The sequence below is a fragment of the Diachasmimorpha longicaudata genome, chromosome 16 (genome assembly GCF_034640455.1).
Source record: "Diachasmimorpha longicaudata isolate KC_UGA_2023 chromosome 16, iyDiaLong2, whole genome shotgun sequence".
Classification (NCBI taxonomy): Eukaryota; Metazoa; Arthropoda; class Insecta; order Hymenoptera; family Braconidae; genus Diachasmimorpha; species Diachasmimorpha longicaudata.
In genome coordinates this window covers 4,649,845-4,669,304 of record NC_087240.1, presented here as the reverse complement: position 1 = coordinate 4,669,304, position 19,460 = coordinate 4,649,845, and the positions used below count along the sequence as shown (strand labels likewise).

Below are 19,460 nucleotides of genomic sequence, written 5' to 3'. Positions count from 1 at the left end.
AATGGTACTTGAGGGACTATAGTGCAATTTCATGTCAGACCGCCGCATTCATAAATTGGTTAGAACTCAGTGGAGACGTTACCTCCGTGCGATTTGATGCTATCTCATCATGTTGGATATCCTTGAGGATTGTGGTTCACGTTGACTCTCGGTAGAGTTGGATATTCGAGGGTTTCTGGCGAACGAAGTATCAAGTAATAATAATAATATTGCATGCACTTTAATACTTGAATTGTATCGATCGAGGGGGAAATACCTCTGAAGAATTCCTGCCATCGAACGAAGGACGTCTTTGGTAATTGAGGTTGATTCCAAATTATTCGGATCAGGAGGTCCACCCGGAGAAAAAAATGTTTCATTGTATTTTCAGTGAATCTTGTTCGTGTTATCCAACATTTATCATTTCCACAGGCCAATAATTTTTAATCTCTCTCGATCCTTCATCGATACGAATCTTTTTTTCAATTTAAAAAGAATAACATTTGATAATTGTCTGGTAAGATTAAAAGGCCAAGAAACTAAGGTTGACTCGAGACGAAAGTTTTCTCAAAGTCGATGCAAGGAATAGCAATGAGCCAATCGTTTCTTTGCGGATGTAACCAGCCGGTCGACCTCAATTCAACTAGAGTCAATTAATTGGCTTGTTTGGACAGCCGTTGCAGTTTCCTTCCGCTTTGGATTTTCAAGAGGGTCACACTGACGACGATACTTTGAAATGGAATTTTCTCGTTGGGTTTTCGTTAAACTAGAGAACGATAGATAGAAAGGAAGAGAGAAATAAGAGTGAGAGGCAGGAAAGGGAGGAGAAGACGGTTACTTTGCGAAACGAAACGATCGTCCAAAAACTTTTTCGTCTAGCTTTGGATACTGACGACTACGTTTTCAGGGAAACTCGTCTGATAGAGAGAGGGAGAGGGAGTGAGTATCGACGATCTCATCGACTACATTTCCGGAATGTTCTCATCGGACTTTCGCGCATGTTTTCGGTTAGATCGTTTGCATTCTGATGGTACGAGCCACTACCGACGGTAGACTGTCGAATTCAGTATTGGGGTTATCGGATGTGAACGTCATCTCCATGAAAATTCTCGATAAATGCGACATTGACCTGGGAAACCGACGTAGATGAAATTTTCCAGGGGAACATCAGCCACCTCATTCTTTTTTTCCCATATTACACTTTGAAAAAATTGGTCAATGGGGAAGAAAAAAAAAATTACATCCCTCTTCAACAGTTGTAAAATTGAAATTTAAAACTGAATTCATCTACGCCGAAGAACTTTTTAGCGAGTCAAAATGATTTTTTGAAGATAATTCTCATTATAAATGAGTTGCGTCGGGTCCACCCGGTTAACCATTTCCCTGATGAATTTTTCTTTGATTATTTTTTTCTCCTGGTGCAAACCAGGAAGTAAATGATGACATTCAGCCCGTGAAAAATAAAAGCTGGAGAAACGCTTGGAAAAATTTCCAATGTAAATTTGGATGAAATCAAGACATAATTGTCGAGTGGAATTGTTGAAAGACTTGGGGAACCTGTACTTTTGCTAGCCGCTAGTGGACTTTTATTACTTCTGACGACGAAAAAATGTCTTGGATGACACTGTTTTAATTAAGGTCGTAAGTTCAAGCGATCCCAACCACTGGTAGCATTTGCCCGACGCCTCGTAAACTCGTTGGAATAATCCTTGAAAGTAACCGTCTGCAAAACGGCAAATTCAATTACCAAGAACTCGCCGCCAGCAATTAATGCTGCTTCACGCTTTCGATATAATTTTATTTCCCATCTACCCCCTAGCCCTCCCCCCTCACCCACTACCTCAACCTTTTTTCCGCTCTATAGTTGTCCGGTGCTCCATCACAATCAATCTTTTTATTTTTCTCATTCTTCATGAGCGTCGTTATTTATCGTGAATTTCCATTTCAATTTTCACGGGTTTATTAACTTCTGTTTCGAAAACAATTAGCAATACTTCATCCTCTTGCAGACACAATCTGTTATTTTTTTTTTCCCATGAAATTCGTGAGGAAAAAATAAAATATTGAATGACAATGGACAATATGCTGGGATTAAGCCACTTTCAAATATTGACAGACACGTGCAGTTGTGTTTGAAAAACTCGGGTGTAAACTACCAGCAACGTCTATCATATTGATTGTATTTCAAACGAAGAAACATGGACAGAGGGCTCGTTCAACAATCATAGATTGTGATGCCTACGACAATAGGCAAAAGTGACGACGTTATAATCTATCTGGGACTTTCGGGATTCAATGAAACAACGAAATAACGAATGAAATCCCCACCAAAAATTCAATCAATCAATCAACTTTTGTAAAAAAAAATTCTTGATCCCAGGAATAAGTTGTACATGAAAACAATTGGGCGTCTGCCTGGACTCCCGCCTGTTCCACTTGAACTAGAAATTTTTTTTCTCTCTTTCCAATGATTCATAAATTATTTCCTTTTTTCAAATGAGAAAAAAAATTTTATTCACAAATTTGTTTCAGATGCACCCATCGTACAAGCTCATCTTGCCGTAGGCTATATTTTGGACTCTTTGCGGGAAGGTGACGACCTGAAACTGATCTGCAATGTCCAGAGTAATCCTCCACCCAGTGAAATTGTGTGGTATCATAACGTGAGTAGATAAAAAAAATCTCTTTCATCCATTTTTCTCATTTAATAAATTGCATCCGTCACGGTAAATTTTATTCTGCAAAACCAATACAGCGATTTAATAATTCGCCAAAGGCAAATGAAAAATGGAAGTTGTTGGAAAAGCTCTTATGAAACGCTAACACCGAGAATATCGAATTGGAAAAATGAATCATTCTTTTTCAATACATCTTTCGACTCATTTTTATTGAAGCAACAATCGAATCCTCATCGATACTGCAGTTCAATCAAGCATCACTTCTGAATTGTGAGATTGAATAATAACCCCATTACTAACTATGTACGTGCTCCAATGTATTTTCCTGTAAAAATATCCCATCCGGGATTTTTTTTTATTTACCCTTTTTTATACTTTCATTTTTCTTCGTTGTTATTTCTCGTCGTGCTCCTTCCCAGCAGCACTCTCTCGTTCTGACGATCTATTTATTTCACCGTCTTCCATTTTCGGCCTCACATCTCGCTCTTACTGTTGCATTAACCGTCGGATATTCGCAGTAAGAAGAAAATACAAATTCATAAAAGAGAAATTAAAAGGAAAAGAAATTTGAAAATTTAATAAGACAGAGGGAAGACTTTTGATATTTACTCGAAGTAAAATGGATGTATTTCATTATCCCCATCGTAAAACCACACCCTGAGATTCATGAAAATCCATAATTACTAGTGAAAAACCGCTCTTAACGTGAATTTGAATGAAAGTATGAAGGAGTACGAAAAACGTTATAATTTGTAAAGTGGGCATTTCCCTCGAGGTGCCTCGTAAAAACGTAGATTTTATCGTTGTGGTGTAAGTCTTGTCCTTGCAGTTGGGGATAAGCCATCAGTCATAACCAAAGACCCCATCGGGAATTCACGGAAAATTTAACACGTGCATAGAAAATGATCATCCGCAGGGGGAGTTATCACTGCTAAATTGTGGAAAAAAAGGGAAAAATAGAGTTGAAAACTTTTTAAGGTCGTTTCTAAAAAAAAAACAATAATCATTTTTTTTATGGCTTTCCCTGCATTTCTAGGAAAAAATGAACTCTGCAATTCGGAATTGTCAATGGCAAATTGGTCTGACATTTCAGTGAAATTGCGACACGATAAAAATTTCCGGAATTCGCGTCAAATGTTCAGACAAAAGTTTTCAACCGCTTTTGTGCGAAGACAGGTGCATTGCAAATATTTTAGGGGTTAAAGGTACATAAATAATTATCATCATTGGAAACCAGAGTTTCAATATGACAAATGCAATTCTGCAATAATTTTAACGAGGTATAATTTAATTCAAGAGGCATTACGAATCCAATCGATAATATACATTACATAGAAATATGTCATATCGAATTAATAATTTTCAATTCCGGGCAATCATTCAGAAAATTTTTCATCGATTGTTTCCATAAACTGCGATGATTGCTCCTGCCCCATAGCATTTCAAGTTAATAGACCACGGTAATTAATATTCTTGTTCAATAGCAATCAGGAAAACAGAAAATCCAAAATCAGTTGAAGTTTTTTCCTGGTAAATTGTAGAATTTACGATTCCTCAACATTTTATTAAATAAACTAAAAGAAATACACATCAATATTTTCAAAAATTAACATTTGATATTGATACTGCATTTCTAATACCACAAATACTGTCCTGCAGCCAATCTAAAGGCACTATAATTTAATTTAATAGGAATTTCGAACCAAACAATGATGGAATGACAGACGAATGAGTAATACCAAATTAATTATTTCCAATTCCGGTGAATCAGTCATTCAGAAAAATTTCCCTGTATTGATTTCATCAACTCTGACAATTAATTCTTTCACACTCCAATGAAATTCAATAGACAGCGCTAATTAATATTGATGTTCAATTGAACTCTTTAATAAAAATTTGGGTTTCACTACTTGCTTTGTGAAATCAACAGTTCAAAGCCGGCAATCATTATTATTATTTACTTTTATTAGTTTCACCGGACCTACAGGGCCTCGTGCAGGGAAAAAATAAAAAATAAATAAAAGTAGAGCAAATATAGCAATTATAAAACTTGGAACCCAATATCAGTTGTGCTATTTACTGAAACGATAAAAAAATATTCTGATGGGATAAAATAAATCCCAGAAAATACCTGAACAATCGTTCAACCAAAAAAAATTCCATTGACCAGAATTCTCATCCTCCCCTCCCTTCTCCCCGCTCCCCCAACACCAAGATGAGACTAAGAGAAATGAGAGATACATAGGGAAAGTAAAAAAAGAACTTTGCGAAGGACTTTCCGGACCATAAGCAGCGCTACTTTGTATTCCTCCGGTGAACAAAGCCAAAGTCGTCGTTGAGTGTCTTGGCGCGCCTCTGGCGACCATCTTCCTCGTTAAGGGTAGTCCTATACGTTAACCCCTTGCCTTAATCCTCGTCCGGACCTCTGCTCTTTCGGCGTCCACAGCACAGTAGAATCCTGAATGGGGCAGTCCTGGAGTTTCAACAAGCGACCTCAAGGTGGAGGATTCCGTGTACTTCCGCTTTTGAGTCTAGATGTACTAGTTCTTGTGGAGTTTCCCTTTGAGCATTTCCTCCCTCTCTTTATTATTTTTTTTTGCGACCTATCAAGAAACCCCTCGGGACAGGTGAGCCCATGTTTTATTTCAACGCCACATTGAAGAGGTTGAATTGCTCAGTCTTTAATGCATTGATAGAACTGATGTTCATATTTATTTATCGAACAGAGATTGGCAAACTCGATGGAGGAAGTTCCTCCATCTTTTTCAAATTTCCACGCCCACTTACCGTCTGCTCGATGCAAACTGCCACATTACTTTTCACATTTCCTTTTTCTCTTCCCTTCCATTACCTCGGAAAAGTTGTTGGAGATGTACGTCAAGATGATGTTGAAACAGGAAATTCACAATGTCTCCAATAACTCCAGCTGCTCTTTTCATGGAATTGGGGTAAATTGTCGGAAAAATTAGGAATGTTTGTTGAGATACGTAATTAGTACACATGTCATCAGGAATAATGAGAAGAGCCTCATTATGGTACAATTTGAGTTGATAAATTACGGTGAATTCTGGAGAGACACATATCTGGTTTGGTATATAGCTCGCGGGTACACTCACCAATTCTCGAGGGGGTTTGGGGCGCATAAGGAAATGAGCCACTTCAACTGACATAACTCTCCGGACCAGAAGCAGCTCGATCAATGTCCCACTCAAGTTTGGTACACTTGTGCTACACTTGTGGTGATGATTCAATGCGTCGATGACGGCGACCTCCTCTCCGTGGTTTCATTGGCTTATCTTGTAGAGAAAAATCATTTTCTTTGGGTTCACAGGTACATTTATGAGCTCTTCCTCCACCCTGGGGTGAACGTGCACTTCATCAGTTAAAATTTTCGAATGATGTTCTCCATTTTTTGGACAGAGTTCAAATATTCCTTGAAATTCTCATTACACCCTCGGATCGTATTTTATCCGCAATTGTAATCATTGGAAAAATCCAAACAATTTATCAACTGACAGATTATCCGTTTCTCGGTGCATTTACTCTGTATGGTAGTCTCGGGAGTGGTCTCCCTTAATACAGTGATTAACCAGTTCACTTGGGGCTCGTCGTGCACTCGCATAGACTGGATATATCCTTCAGACAGAAGTGCTTATCCATTACTCGCTCGAGTTCTCCACGCTGAGGGAGATAAATATTTGGCATTATGTTCGCCTATGACTGCTCTGAAACTAAAATTCACGGGGGAGTGGAATACCTAATGGTCCATGAGCAGGGCGAGAGGGATGATGTCCATGAGGACAGGGCGAGAGGGATGATGGAGTTAAGGGTTGACGTCAACGAGCTGTGATCGCTTACAAAAAGAAAACAGGAGGTGGAAAAAAAGAAGAACCAGTTGTCCTGTTAAATTTGTGCTTTACCCGATGCTCAAGACCCTGAAGAATATAAAAGCCAACTCATTGTGTGTGAAAATCCAAGGGATATAGGCACATTACTCTCCGTATTCACATTTTTTTTTTCAATATTTTTCCTTCCCTCGTCTTTTTATATTCCATTCAATTTACATTTCACCATTGTCAAGCATAAAAGTTTTATTCATTTCGTAATGTAAATGTGGCTGCATGAATTTTATCGCACTAACTTGAGAATGATTTGGAAATATTCGTCGTTGAAGAGATGAAGAGGTTTTTTTTCACATTTTTTTTTTTTTTTTGGAAACGTAAAAAGGTTGATGTTAAAGCATATAAAAATCTCAGAGGAATACGTGACTGAGTGCCAAAGCTATTTCGAACGCTCGATAAATTTTACACTGCGTAGACTATGGTAACTGTAAAAATGTGACGATATGAGGGGCGTCAATTCTAGGTACCTCCGTGAAAATTTAAAGATAGGAAAGATTTTTCAAAATGCCTGACTGTTCAGTGAATTGTTATTCCACCTAGTTTATTCATTTGTGAAGTATTGTTACGAGGTTGTAGGGCCATTCCTGGGTATATTGCACTTGTTATATCGTAACGAGTCTTTTCCACTTGGCAAAAAGAATACTCGAGCAGTTTCTAGCATTCCACGACGTTTTCCTACGTCTCCATCTCCGTTTCAACGTCCTTTGACGAATGTTGAAGATGTTGGGGATGAAATTAGTGTCTCGATTTAAAGAGCACCGTTTGAGGATTTTTTTCATGGAAAATATGAAAACTATTTCACTCTTGGCTTTGTCAGGGTGCAAACGTGAATTTATTACGTAATGGCAGTAATATTTTCCAATTAATTTGCACCTGCAAATTTAAATAATAAAACCAGGGGAAGGTGCAACAATTTGAGCTGAAAGTTCTGTCATGTGATTACAAAAGTGGAGAAATATTTTATTTATGTTCTTGGCATAATGATTAGTCTCCAATTGTTTCGGTTTTTTTGAGGGGTTATATTTCTCGATAGCGACAGCCATTTGGGAAATTGTACGTAATATATCCCCCGCTTGCTATCCATCATTTCTGGGTGAGACCTATTATTCAAATCTAGCGACACGATGACAAATATTTCCCAGCTAAATGTACATGAAACAGATTGGCACAGATTTCTCCATCTGCTATTCATTCTCAATGCGAGTGAAAGAGTCGAGCTGTAATTGCGATATAAATAGGCGTAATTTATTGCTAAATTTGAATGCAGAGATAGTGCACACGGATTATTCAAACTGATTGTGAGTGGCATAATTAGAGCGATCAAGATTCAGGAGTGAGAAGTTCATTTGGGCTTCTGATCTCCCAGATGTGTGCAAATGTCTGCCACAGTGACGGCTGTCTTTACCCTGGATTACTGTCAAACTGTGAGAATGATAAAATAATGTTTATCGCTTCATGAAATTTCAGGACACTCGACTTGAGCATGACGTTACAACAGGCATTCTCGTTGCCTCCAACACATTGACATTGAGGGTCTTGAATCTCGGACACTCGGGGGAATACACCTGTTACGCTCGGAATAGAGTCGGTGAGGGTCGTAGTTTACCTCTTCGGATTCACATGAAGTGTAAGTTGTACCAAAAATATCGTACGAGAATGATCGATCGGACTTGAAGTTTCGTGGAAATAACGAGCCCTTTCATTGGAAAATTTTAGGATTTTTCTGTTCTGCAATTTTTTTTCTGCTTTATAAAATTATTTCATGTGATAAATCAATTATTTATGAAAAATTCCCCTCTCTGCCTCTGATTCCGAGAGCTATCGGAGATGAAAAATAATTGGGAGTATTTTAGTATGCGATACCACAGACTCAATAATTTTTCAACACTTTTCTGCAGTAAAATTAATGATTTCATTACTCCAATTAAAAATAATGTTTTCTCTGCTTCAGTTGCTCCAAGATGTCGTGTAGGATTTGAATCAACAGACATCCCCGTGGATCTGGGCGAGGTTGTAAAACTCTACTGCGAGGTGGAGGCGTTACCCAGTGACACAGTACGATTTTCCTGGACATTTAATGGGACCAGAGGAGATGTTCTCCCTGTGCAAAATTCCAAACCAAGAAATCAGGGTGTCACAAGTATTTTAGAGTACACACCCCTAGTGGATGGGGATTACGGTACACTAGGATGTTGGGCAAGCAACAGCATTGGAAGACAACGAGCACCTTGCATATTCAACATTATTCGGGGTAGTGAGTACTTTTGTTTCTGCTTCTCTTGACCCAGCGAGTATTTTGCATTTTATGAGGTACCATGAATTTTTACTTCCATTATTCAACGATTTTAGTGAATGTGAATATAGTCAAATTAATGGAATTCGTTACTTCATAGTTTATTCCTGCGGAGCAATTTCAGGGCCCTGATAAAATGAAGGAATGAGTGGTTTCTAAATTTATTGCGTCCAATTCGGTGTATTTCACTTCAAGAAATACACGAGAACTTTGTTCGAAAGGGAAAAACCGGGTAAAACGGACCAAAAACCCTCTCAGCAGATTTACCATTAAAAATTCACCTTCAGAAATTTTCCGGAGAATTTTTCTGTCAATGAAAATTCGACAAATACGAGAGTCTGAGAGAAACATTTGAAATTCGTCTGAGTCTTCCACAGCATTTGGAAGCTCCCCATTGGGCTTTCACTAGAGTAAGTTCAATTCTCTCCGGTAAAGCGATGACCCAATAGATTGGTGGTGATTCTCTTGAAAACAAATTCCATAAATTTCAAGTGTTTCATCGCTAAAGATCAAAAATTAATTTCCAACGATTCAATTAGATTCGCTGTTGTAATCCACACACTCGAGGTGGTTTTGAAAATTTATCGTAGTGGTTAAGCAGCATCATAGCAGATTCGTGGTAGACTTTCAGAGGGTCTCCAACTATCCTCTCCTTTTACGTAGGAACTCCAAAGTACTTGAGAACTTAGGAGTACAGAGTAGTATGGGTTTTGGCTTCTGAATGCATCGTGGAGAGAAACGACGGTATCACTCGAGATGGTGCGGGGGTGATGAAGAGGATGAGGGGGGTAGGAGAGTAAAGAGACTGAGGGGATGGGTTTGCCATTCGGCGTGGTTATACGGCAACCGTAATTCGCTCTGACTTTGCAGCAATGTAGTCGATTTAATCGGGTAGAACAACCGCTCAGGCCAAGTGTTGGAATCGAGTAACTCTGCTTCGGCCACTTCTGGTTCTTGAACTGGATCCTGGACTGGAGGGGCTCACACGTGATCTTCGAATGCTGAATTTCCAACTAAACAGACTTCCTCTGGGGAATATTTGGGGTATAAACACCAAAGTTGAAGAGCTACCTCATCAATTAATTGGTGACGTCTGTTTTTATAATTAATTCATAAGTGGTGGAAGGACTTTGGTGAGGATTTACTGGTGGGTAATAGTTTCTGCCTTCTCGACGATATTTCTCGTGGGATAGTTCAGGTTCTAACGCAACTTTTGAGCTTTTTTTCTCGATCGCAATTCAATCGCACTCTGAGAGCTGAGTCTATACACTTGGACAATACATATCTGTGGATAGATAGATGAGGGATATATAAAGTTGCTCACATAGCACATAAGATTCTTGTGCTTGGCATAACATTCATTGAAAGCCCTGAGCTTGATTGCTCAACGTTTGTCGGTTATGTACACAGTAGGAGCGCACTCGCTCTCTCTCGAGTGTTCACTACCCTGTCGTTTATACTCTCGACCAACGAGGTTTCTACTGTAAACATATAGCCGGTATTTTAATGGATAGGTTACCGTTTTTCATTTTTCCATTTGTGTCTTGTTGACTCTTTTTTTATTCCAGTGCTTGATAATGTCATTTTCTAGTAAAATATTTTTGCAATAACAACCTCTATCAATTAGAGTTTATCTCCAATTCAATGAGGAACATTTCGACAGAATTTCGAGCTTTCGAGCTTTGCTGAATTTCTAAGTCGTAGTGATAGGATAAACAATTGTAATCAGGTGGAAAATACGATAGAAAAATTCAATTAAAGTAGTTGCACTCGGTTTCGAATGTATAAATCATTTCTGTTGAGGGAGTTTTTTTATTATAAAAAGAAGTTCTAGATTCTGGGTCGTCAAATAGGGTTTTCGAGAGGGGAGTCTAAAGTACCTACTTTGCACGTATAAAGGAACTTTAACCGTTGCAAAACAGTCGTTCTAGTTTTAAGACTCATGCTGACTCGCACTCTTTTTACACTGATAGAATGATTCATTTATTTCAAATGAGATTCGTTAGCCCATTTTCAGTAGTTCTTTTAAGCTCAGATCGAACTGTTGGTTGAAAATATACTATAATTTTTAAAAATACATTTTCAGAATACTTTGTACATCAAAAAAAAGCTGTGAAGAATCAGAAAATATTTCCGAAAGGAGTAAAAAATGTTTGGAAGTCTGAATTTTTTTTTATGTTATAACAGTCAGTTAATCATAGGAAAAAAATCGAGTGTAACAGTTAATATTAAATTTATATTCACCTTCGTTAAGTGGCATAATGTTGAACATAATATTTTGCATATTGGGGATAGTAAAGTTATGAAACCACTCACTTATGGCTTAACACGAAGACTCACCGGTAGTATATCAACTACTCCTGAGTTTCTCGTTTCATTTTCGAAACTTCACTTGTAAATCTCCCTTCGAACAAAAGTTATACGTCCAGAGAGAATCACACACCGTTAAACATGAACAGAATTACCGACAGACAACCTGATAGTGTACCCCGCACGTAGACCCTCGATCCTTTTGAATGGCCTTCACTGCATTTTGAAACCTGAAACCCTTTTCCGCGATGGACTTTGCGTCTAGTACTTGGACATCTAATATCTTTGAATAGGATTATTTCATGGTATGTTGCTTCCATATCTCGCAAAGTTCGTAATGACTTTGATGAGTAGCTCAATCGATAATTGGCTCTACACCAGTGAAAATATTTTTCCCTTTCGATTTTCCTTTTTTATTTTATATGAGAGGAATAATTGACGAAAATAAATTATTTTTCTCAGTGTAATTATTCATTATGAATTTTAAAAGATCTCAAGCTTTCATCAGGTGGCACGAACCACTTTTATCCCGTCCTCTTATTTCGTGGATTGAATAGTATACTCATGTATACAATCCCATCTACGCAGCATAATCCATTTCAATCCTCTTTCGGTTTAGAAATTTCTCTACTCATCGAAAGTCCTCTCCACCGAGAATTCTCGGTATTCTGACTGCATTTTACCCATTCATTTCGTATCCCCTATTCAAATAGAAATCCATGTTCCACATTAATATGGAAATTGGGGAGACCTGCCTGAGCTGCGAGGAAATTACTGTATCAATAATTTGTCATATTTTCCATAAGGCCAACGAAGTTCGGTAGAAATTACAGACCTTCATTAATTCCACATCTGGGACAAGTGAAATTAATTATCACGCTTTGTTTGTCAAGACGGCCGAGAGGAAACAAATTTAAGTCGGGGATATAAAGAGCCATAGTGCGCCTGGTTATATTAGTTGATGAAATAGAACTTTCGATTCATTTCACTAAAGACCTGTTAATGAGAGAGTAAATATTTTTCAGCTCCTTGAGAACTTCATTTACGTTAGTTGAAACGAGTGGTACCGCGAAACAGAAGGCAAATGAAACGAGGGTATTACGAGATGTAATGATATTTCAAGAAAGAAATTTGTCAAAAACAATTGGAGTATTTAGATTAAAAAATTTCAATAATTTGGTACAACAAAGCTCTGGGGCAAATAAAAATATATATTTTTATTAAAAACGAACCCCTCCAATGCTTCCGTTCAGACACGAGAACTTCATATCGAGGCGTCTGACGATAATTTACTCAGTACAAAGTACGTATATATGTGTATATATTTTTCATTTACAGAAGTGCCACAGCCACCAGTAGACTGTGCACTGTACAACGAGAGTAGCGCACTCGAGGTAAATTGCATCCCCGGTTCGGACGGTGGTTTGCCTCAGCACTTCCTGCTAGAAGTACGTGGCTCTGCAGTAGGCTCAGAGCTCTTCCAAACCTCCCACACTCTCCAGACACCACAAAGTGACCAGGGGGTGGCGGGTGAAGTTCCCCCAATTTATAGAACGGAAAATCCACGTCCAACATTTCAGCTTCATGATTTAGAACCAGGTTTTGAATATACATTGGCAGTTTATGCTATTAATCAGCGGGGGAAGAGTGAGCCGAGGCTCATACGAAATGTCCGGATTACGGAGACCGTTGGAAGGAATCTTGGACAGTCTGGAGGTGCGGGTTTTGTCATCAATGGACTCAAAAGTTTTATTCCCAGTGGTGAAGCCCAGAATATGATGATTATTATCATTGGAGTTGGTGAGTATTCGAGTTCAGAGTTTGGGGAGAGCAAATAACTAGTTGGATCGAGTATATTTTAGGCTTTTTCGATTTTTAAAAATTTATTTGTTGTTCAGTTGAAAATTCATAGAACTATGTCAATCAACAGGAATATTTTTCTGTAGTGATTGAGTTACCTTATCAATATTTCATCTTTTTAGCCATTGCAGCGTGAGGGAATCTGTACAGATAGAATATTTTTTATCTTTAATAAAACAACGTATTTTTGTGTTTTTTTTTTTTTAGTTGTGGGAGCGGTTTCATTCATCGGCATTGGAATATTTATCGGTGTTGCTGTATGCAGAAAACGTTCCCGTGCCCCAGAGCGCTCAACTCCCGACGATTTCACAATACCCACGTACGTATCAGCTCAACGTATTGAGCCAAGAGTGAGATACAGTAGTGACAGAAGAAGATCCCAAAGAACAAGTCTTTACATGGAGGAAAATAGAAACGGTAAAATCCATAGTACCTTGACAATCACTAAAAAAAATCCTGGAAAGAGCCCACACTTACAGCACGTAGTATGAACACATCTTCATTTTTTAATGCTGATTGAAATTCAAAATTAATTGGCTAATGAAGTGCTACAAGGAATGTAGTCACCAAATTTTTTTGCTCACTCCCTTAAGGCATCGATTTCTCTCAGATCACCCTCTGGTTACTGAGTTGTCAGTGCCAATCACTTCTCTGGGCATGTGAAATGAGCTTCTCATTCCCCTCATCAACTCCACGAGAATATGTTCACACTACTTTAAATGAGTTGCCTGAACTTCGCTTTAAATTTTCCCCGGCAAATGTAAATAATTCCAAAAATCTACCTTGAACATATTCAGGAACATTTGCGACGAAAATTCTAAAGACCCTACACCCGTCCACTGTTGCACTCTCTTCAAAAACACAGCCACCAAATGGTGTGTCCTGGATACCAAAACTACCGCAATGTAATTTCTGGTTTGAAACTATTTAAAACTTGCAACTAATTCTCGAGCAAACCAGCAACGGGTAAATGCTGGGGAGAGACAAGAAGGTGGATGCAGAGGGGTGAAGAGAAATTAGAAGAGAGAAAGTGAGGGAAATGATGCGTGCACAAGTGTCCCTTCATATTTCACACCGAAAAATCGTGGAAATAGGGCAGTAGATGGTTGGCAAACATTTACAACAAAATGGCGCCAGTTAGTTGGTCTAGTTGGCAGAGCTAGTGTCATGACGAGAACACGGAAAAGGTGATTAAGTTCTTAGATAGTATGAGGAGGGAGTGGTAGGCTAAAGAGAAAACCATCCCCCTCTTTCTGCCGGAAGTGAGTCGAGGTTGGGACGAAAATGGGGGGCCGGGGGGGGGCTGGAGGGGTGGGAAGTGAAACGATGAGGGACGAAGGGGAATGGGGTGGTTGATGCAGACGGGCTCGCAGGCCGGAAGCTGTGCTTCTATCTCGACGTCTCGGTGGCAAGGTGCAGGATTTATGACTCAGTCTACCTCCGCTCCCACTTCGCATCTCCCATCCCATTTGCAATTTTTTCTTCTGATTTTTTTTTGCTTTTTAAAACTCTTACTCCCTATCATTTCACGAGATTCTTGCATAACTGCATGTGTGGTTAGTTGGAATGTTTAATATCTTTTTCATGTTGAATTTTCTCAGACTGTTTGAGTTGAAAATGTCATGAAATATTCTTGTTGTGTTTCAGAACCAGATCTCCTGTCACAGGTGGAGATTGACATGCAGAGATAACGCAGAAGGTAATGAATAATTAAATTTTGTCACTTGTGGGGAGATGGAGATGTCACTACCTCTCGAGGAAAATTCCGTCCGAGGCTTTGCTGCAAGAAGCCGTATTATTTTATTTTTTTTAATGAGAGAAAATACGGTGGGGTGTTCCTTGTGAAATAAATTTATTCAAGTACTTCCTGTAAAATCAGTGGCTACACGACATGATGAAACGATAATTTGTCATGATTTTTGTATTGTCTCACGCTTATGAATTTCGGTGAGAGAGTAATTCATGCAAAGTACTCGATTCGAAGAGTAAAAAATCTCCCACCGTAGTTTTTTCTTCGGGCATTGTATACTTAGCCATAAAGAATCCATATTTCATTTCACGAAAAAATATGGAGTAATTCCAAACTGTGGAAGCACAATGAATAGGAGTTTGAAAAGTTTATAAATAAAGAATGTTGAGAATTCCTGTGGGAGCAGCCGATGCTTTCCTCATTGTTCCATCAACTTGAGGTTTATAAAAATCCGTGCAATGATGAATGAAAATAATTTTCTGGTGCCGTGTATCAAGTATTTATAGTGTATAGTAATTAGAATAACGTTGATTGTATGAACATAAATTGTAACGTAGTACATTTGCTGTAGTTATCAGTACGTATTATGTGCCACGAGTGCCATGAAAGAGATTAATGTACAATTATTTTTACATGCCATTAGTTTTAAGAGGTCGGCACTGTCCTATGATTAATTGATGTACCATAACGGATTCCACGATTAATTAATTAACCTTGCTCTAAAGTTCTTCAGAAAATGTATTATTAGATTATATAAATGGAGAGTAACGTAAATATACATCACCTGATTTTTTAAAAAATTCATCGCATTCGAATAGTGTTTCAGGAATATAAAAAATTCAGGAAGCTCTAGCGTCGCAATTTCACCCACTGAATTTTTAATTACTTGAATCGTCGAAGCTGATCAATTACGTTCCATCAAACAGCCGAGCAAATTTGTTACCATTTCCGATAGACTCCCCCGGTCTCCTTCAATGTCTCATCCCCATCCCCTCTCCCCTTCAAAGAAATTACGTGATTCTGATTCAGTTAATTCTAAAATTGATAACACACGATTTTATTTATTTCTTTTATTGTGTTTCATCGTGTTTGATTTAGGAAATTTGTGCAACTTTGGAAAGCAGTCATTCATTATTCACTACACAGTGGGGTAAGAAAATTCGAGCGTTGAAAACTTAATTGATTTCATTTCTGTCGAGATTGTGAACGAAAATATATATGATTGGAGGCGGCATTCAATGGCATTTTCCCAAGAATCGAAAGACAAAGTTTTCGAATTGATGAGCTTGCCTAGCGAGGCAGATAGACATTCAAGATATTGGAAGATATTTGAAAGCTATTGTTAACGGGCAAAGTCAGTGCCATTATGAAAGGTCACACTGAAAAGTACTGAAATACTTTCCAAACTTGGTGGAAATCATTACAATACTTATCAAACTATTCTGAGATACTTTACTAGAATTGTCGTATCCGATATAGCTATTGATGATAATTTATTGCGGTGTAATGGTAACTTTACGCTCATCATAATTTTCAGATTGACGGTGAGAGCGTGTAATAAAGAAAAACTGAAATTTTTCTCTTTCGCATGATAAAACAAAAGTAATTGGATTTTTCAAATAATTTTTATTATGTCTGTCGATGGCTGTTGCAGACATTCGTTCAGTCTTCCATCTCGAAGAATCCTTCCTGAAAAGTGTGTGATAAAATCCTACTGTTCACTGTGTATGAAAGTGCAGGCTCTCTATAAATATGATTCACAGCTACCGTTGAAAATAGATTGCCTCTAGAGGTATGGTAGAATCAAGAGCTGAAGAAGCAGAAAGTGTGAAAAGATAGAATAATGTTCGAAGAACACTGAAAGACTGATGTGTAACCATATAAACCGGAAATATTCACATTGAAATATGATGTTTCCAAATTATTGACAACCGGTTAAAATATTCAGTGAAAAATATCCGCTAAAAACCAGCACCAATCAACTTATTATAAAAAAATCCCAGGTAAATATATCCACTAACATTAAAAGCCAGTCTCAAAATATTCTACCACAATCAAAATTTTCAGGAGCCGGAAACCCCATTTTCGCCCCCCGACATTTAACTCCACTCACCCAGATTAAAAAAAGGTAAAACATCATCACTCTCTCCTTATCATGAAAGTCAATTTTATATAAACAATGACAAGAAGCTGTCTATAACAGATGTAGTGAATCGCTTGGGGAATATCGTGTCGGAAATTTTCTTCACCGCTAAAAATGGCTCTCAGAAATGCACAGGAATTGTCGTATTATGATAATCAATTCGATCCTAACGTCTACGCTATCCATATACCGACTATTTACGGATATACAAGCGAGCTTGCATTTTCAATCCACTGAAAAATATAGGAAGTATATGTACCTAAGAGACGTAGCTCCGACGGTCTGACGTTACGTACGGCTGTACCACTTAGTATTATGTACCATTCCTTATAACTTCAATAACTTCAACAGAATTTTTTCCCAAACTCGATGGTTGGAAATGCAAAAACTGAATGTATTATTGAAATGGATTTTCAAGGGTCAACAAAGAATGGAGATGATAACCGTTACAAAATAATGGATAAACATTTTAGTGACGGTAGGATTCCTTTTATCAATACCATATCTACAATACACATAATATAAACGTCATACATACTATATAACATCTAAAATATATATATTATGTACAATATATGAAAAAACATCTCATCCCGACGATAACCAAATGATCCACTCGATGTTGCTTCGATGAACTGCGGAAAATTTTCAATCTCATGATTTTTCCCTCCTCTTCCCGCAACCCCTTGAATTCCCCTCGTCCATCCACCACACCCTCCACCCCCACAGCTCAGCAATGATCCCCACGGGCCTCGAATAATCCTACAACGTCAAATATGAAGCCGTACACAGGTTACCACCGAAGAAGGCTCCACCCACCGGAGTTCCTTTGATTGTTTCAATTCCAGCCAGGTCAACTAACGTAGCGACACTAACAGCCAATCAGTTGATGAAGTAATTAGACTGACACCAGGCTCGAACAATCTGCCCCGTAACGAGGTACTTTCTCCTCACAACCGCACGAAACTGTCAGGTACATCAGTGCCAAATGGGTTCATCATGCTATATGTGTCATCAAACAAATTCATTTGATGGTTCCATTTACGTGAAACTCAAACTTTTCCAGCAAACATGATTAGGACAAAGTACCTTCGTCATGATAACTTTTACGATCTACGCATCTTGACACGCCTCTGCATCATCTCCTCCCCCATATTTTATTATTGATACTCATGACATTGACTTTGTCTATCTACCCACCGATTACGGGTAATCCTCCAATATTGATAACTACTTCATAATAAATATTTCATATTCATTACTTTGATAGGGGTCCAGAGGGGGTGAGGGTGAAAAACTGGTGGATATTTTTGCAGCATTGCGTGTGCGCTGGGAATAGAGCAGTCGCGCGGAGATTGCCGAGTTTGCACGAAAAGCGTCAGTGGGGTTGATTGTTGGGGGATGGAAGTGGTGGATAGTTTCTGCGCCTTCTCAACATCCCATGTACCACCTTCAGTACGATCGTGGACCCTCCACGCGCCTGGTCTCGATCGGGGAAATTTTTTGTCACCGTCAACAGACATATTGTGCCGGGAATTTTCAAATGAACGAGCCATTTTCATCGCGGGAATTGTTATGAAAAAATTAGTTGCGATTGATTATGTGCGATTGTGATTTGTGCCATGTGAAGGATCTTATACTTTTGTAAAATACGGAATTTATCATTGACTAAGGTAGCATAGGTAACCCACAATTGTCAATTGCCAATTGTCATCGCGCATTTAATTTATGTTTTACTTCGATTATATATTTTTTATCTACGTTTGTCTTCGTGTTTATATATCTTTGATGGTAGATAGGCTTGTTAACGAGTGTCGGAAAAACTTTTCAACTGAGCCAGGCAAGATTGAATAATCTCAGGCGCCTTAATGAGGAGCATCAACAAAAACAAGCGGAGCTTAACTGCGATAAAAATTAAGAGGATGAATAATCTTTATCCGCACACCCAAAAAAACATTGCTCAAGCATCCTTATCACCTCAAAGAGAACTTATGTAATCTGTAAAATCCCCCAACTCATAGAAGATGTATTCACGAGCCACGTTTGAGTGCCTTTTAGAAAGAGTTAACGACTAACGAAGAAGCGTTGGTGTATCCCTCTGGCACATGGGCTGTAAGACAAGGGTTGCTTGCACTCAAGGTAAATTAAGTAGCCCATAGAACAATATGAGCCACTCTGTCGTGATAATATCGTGGTAAAAGAGTTACCGAGGAGCATTAGATTGGCTAATGAAAAGTTGCTAAGAAGTGAATCACTCATGTGGGAGGAACGAATTAGTCAATAAGTGCTCTTCACTTTATTATTTATTTTTGGTGAATGCTCAGTGGGGATTAATCGAAAGGCAATACGTCTCCAGGACTTTAATTCACGAGTTTAGACTAGACATGACAGTAGAGACTTTTTTTATCCTTAAAATGTTGTTGTGCGAGAGGAAAAGTGATTGCCTCGTGTGACAGGTTTATTGTGATTGCGCTTAGGATTTTGAGGATTTCTTGGATGACTGAGGGTGCCCTGTGCGACTCTTTATGACGTCAATATCTAGCCC

The 19,460-nt window shown here is 38.4% G+C and overlaps 1 protein-coding gene across 6 annotated transcripts in view; it reads left to right on the top strand.

The window, feature by feature from the left end:
* LOC135170120 (hemicentin-1-like) overlaps window positions 1-19,460 on the top strand; it is a 152,717-nt gene that overhangs the window by 47,834 nt on the left and 85,423 nt on the right. For 2 of the 6 annotated variants that reach the window (XM_064135652.1, XM_064135651.1), the window contains exons 9-14: window positions 2,512-2,642; window positions 8,027-8,186; window positions 8,511-8,813; window positions 12,501-12,962; window positions 13,230-13,439; window positions 14,670-16,800. In XM_064135652.1, the coding sequence (XP_063991722.1) occupies window positions 2,512-2,642; window positions 8,027-8,186; window positions 8,511-8,813; window positions 12,501-12,962; window positions 13,230-13,439; window positions 14,670-14,713 (1,310 nt within the window). In that variant the 3' untranslated portion in view covers window positions 14,714-16,800. The other 4 variants (XM_064135653.1, XM_064135648.1, XM_064135647.1 and 1 more) reach the window with 4 other exon arrangements.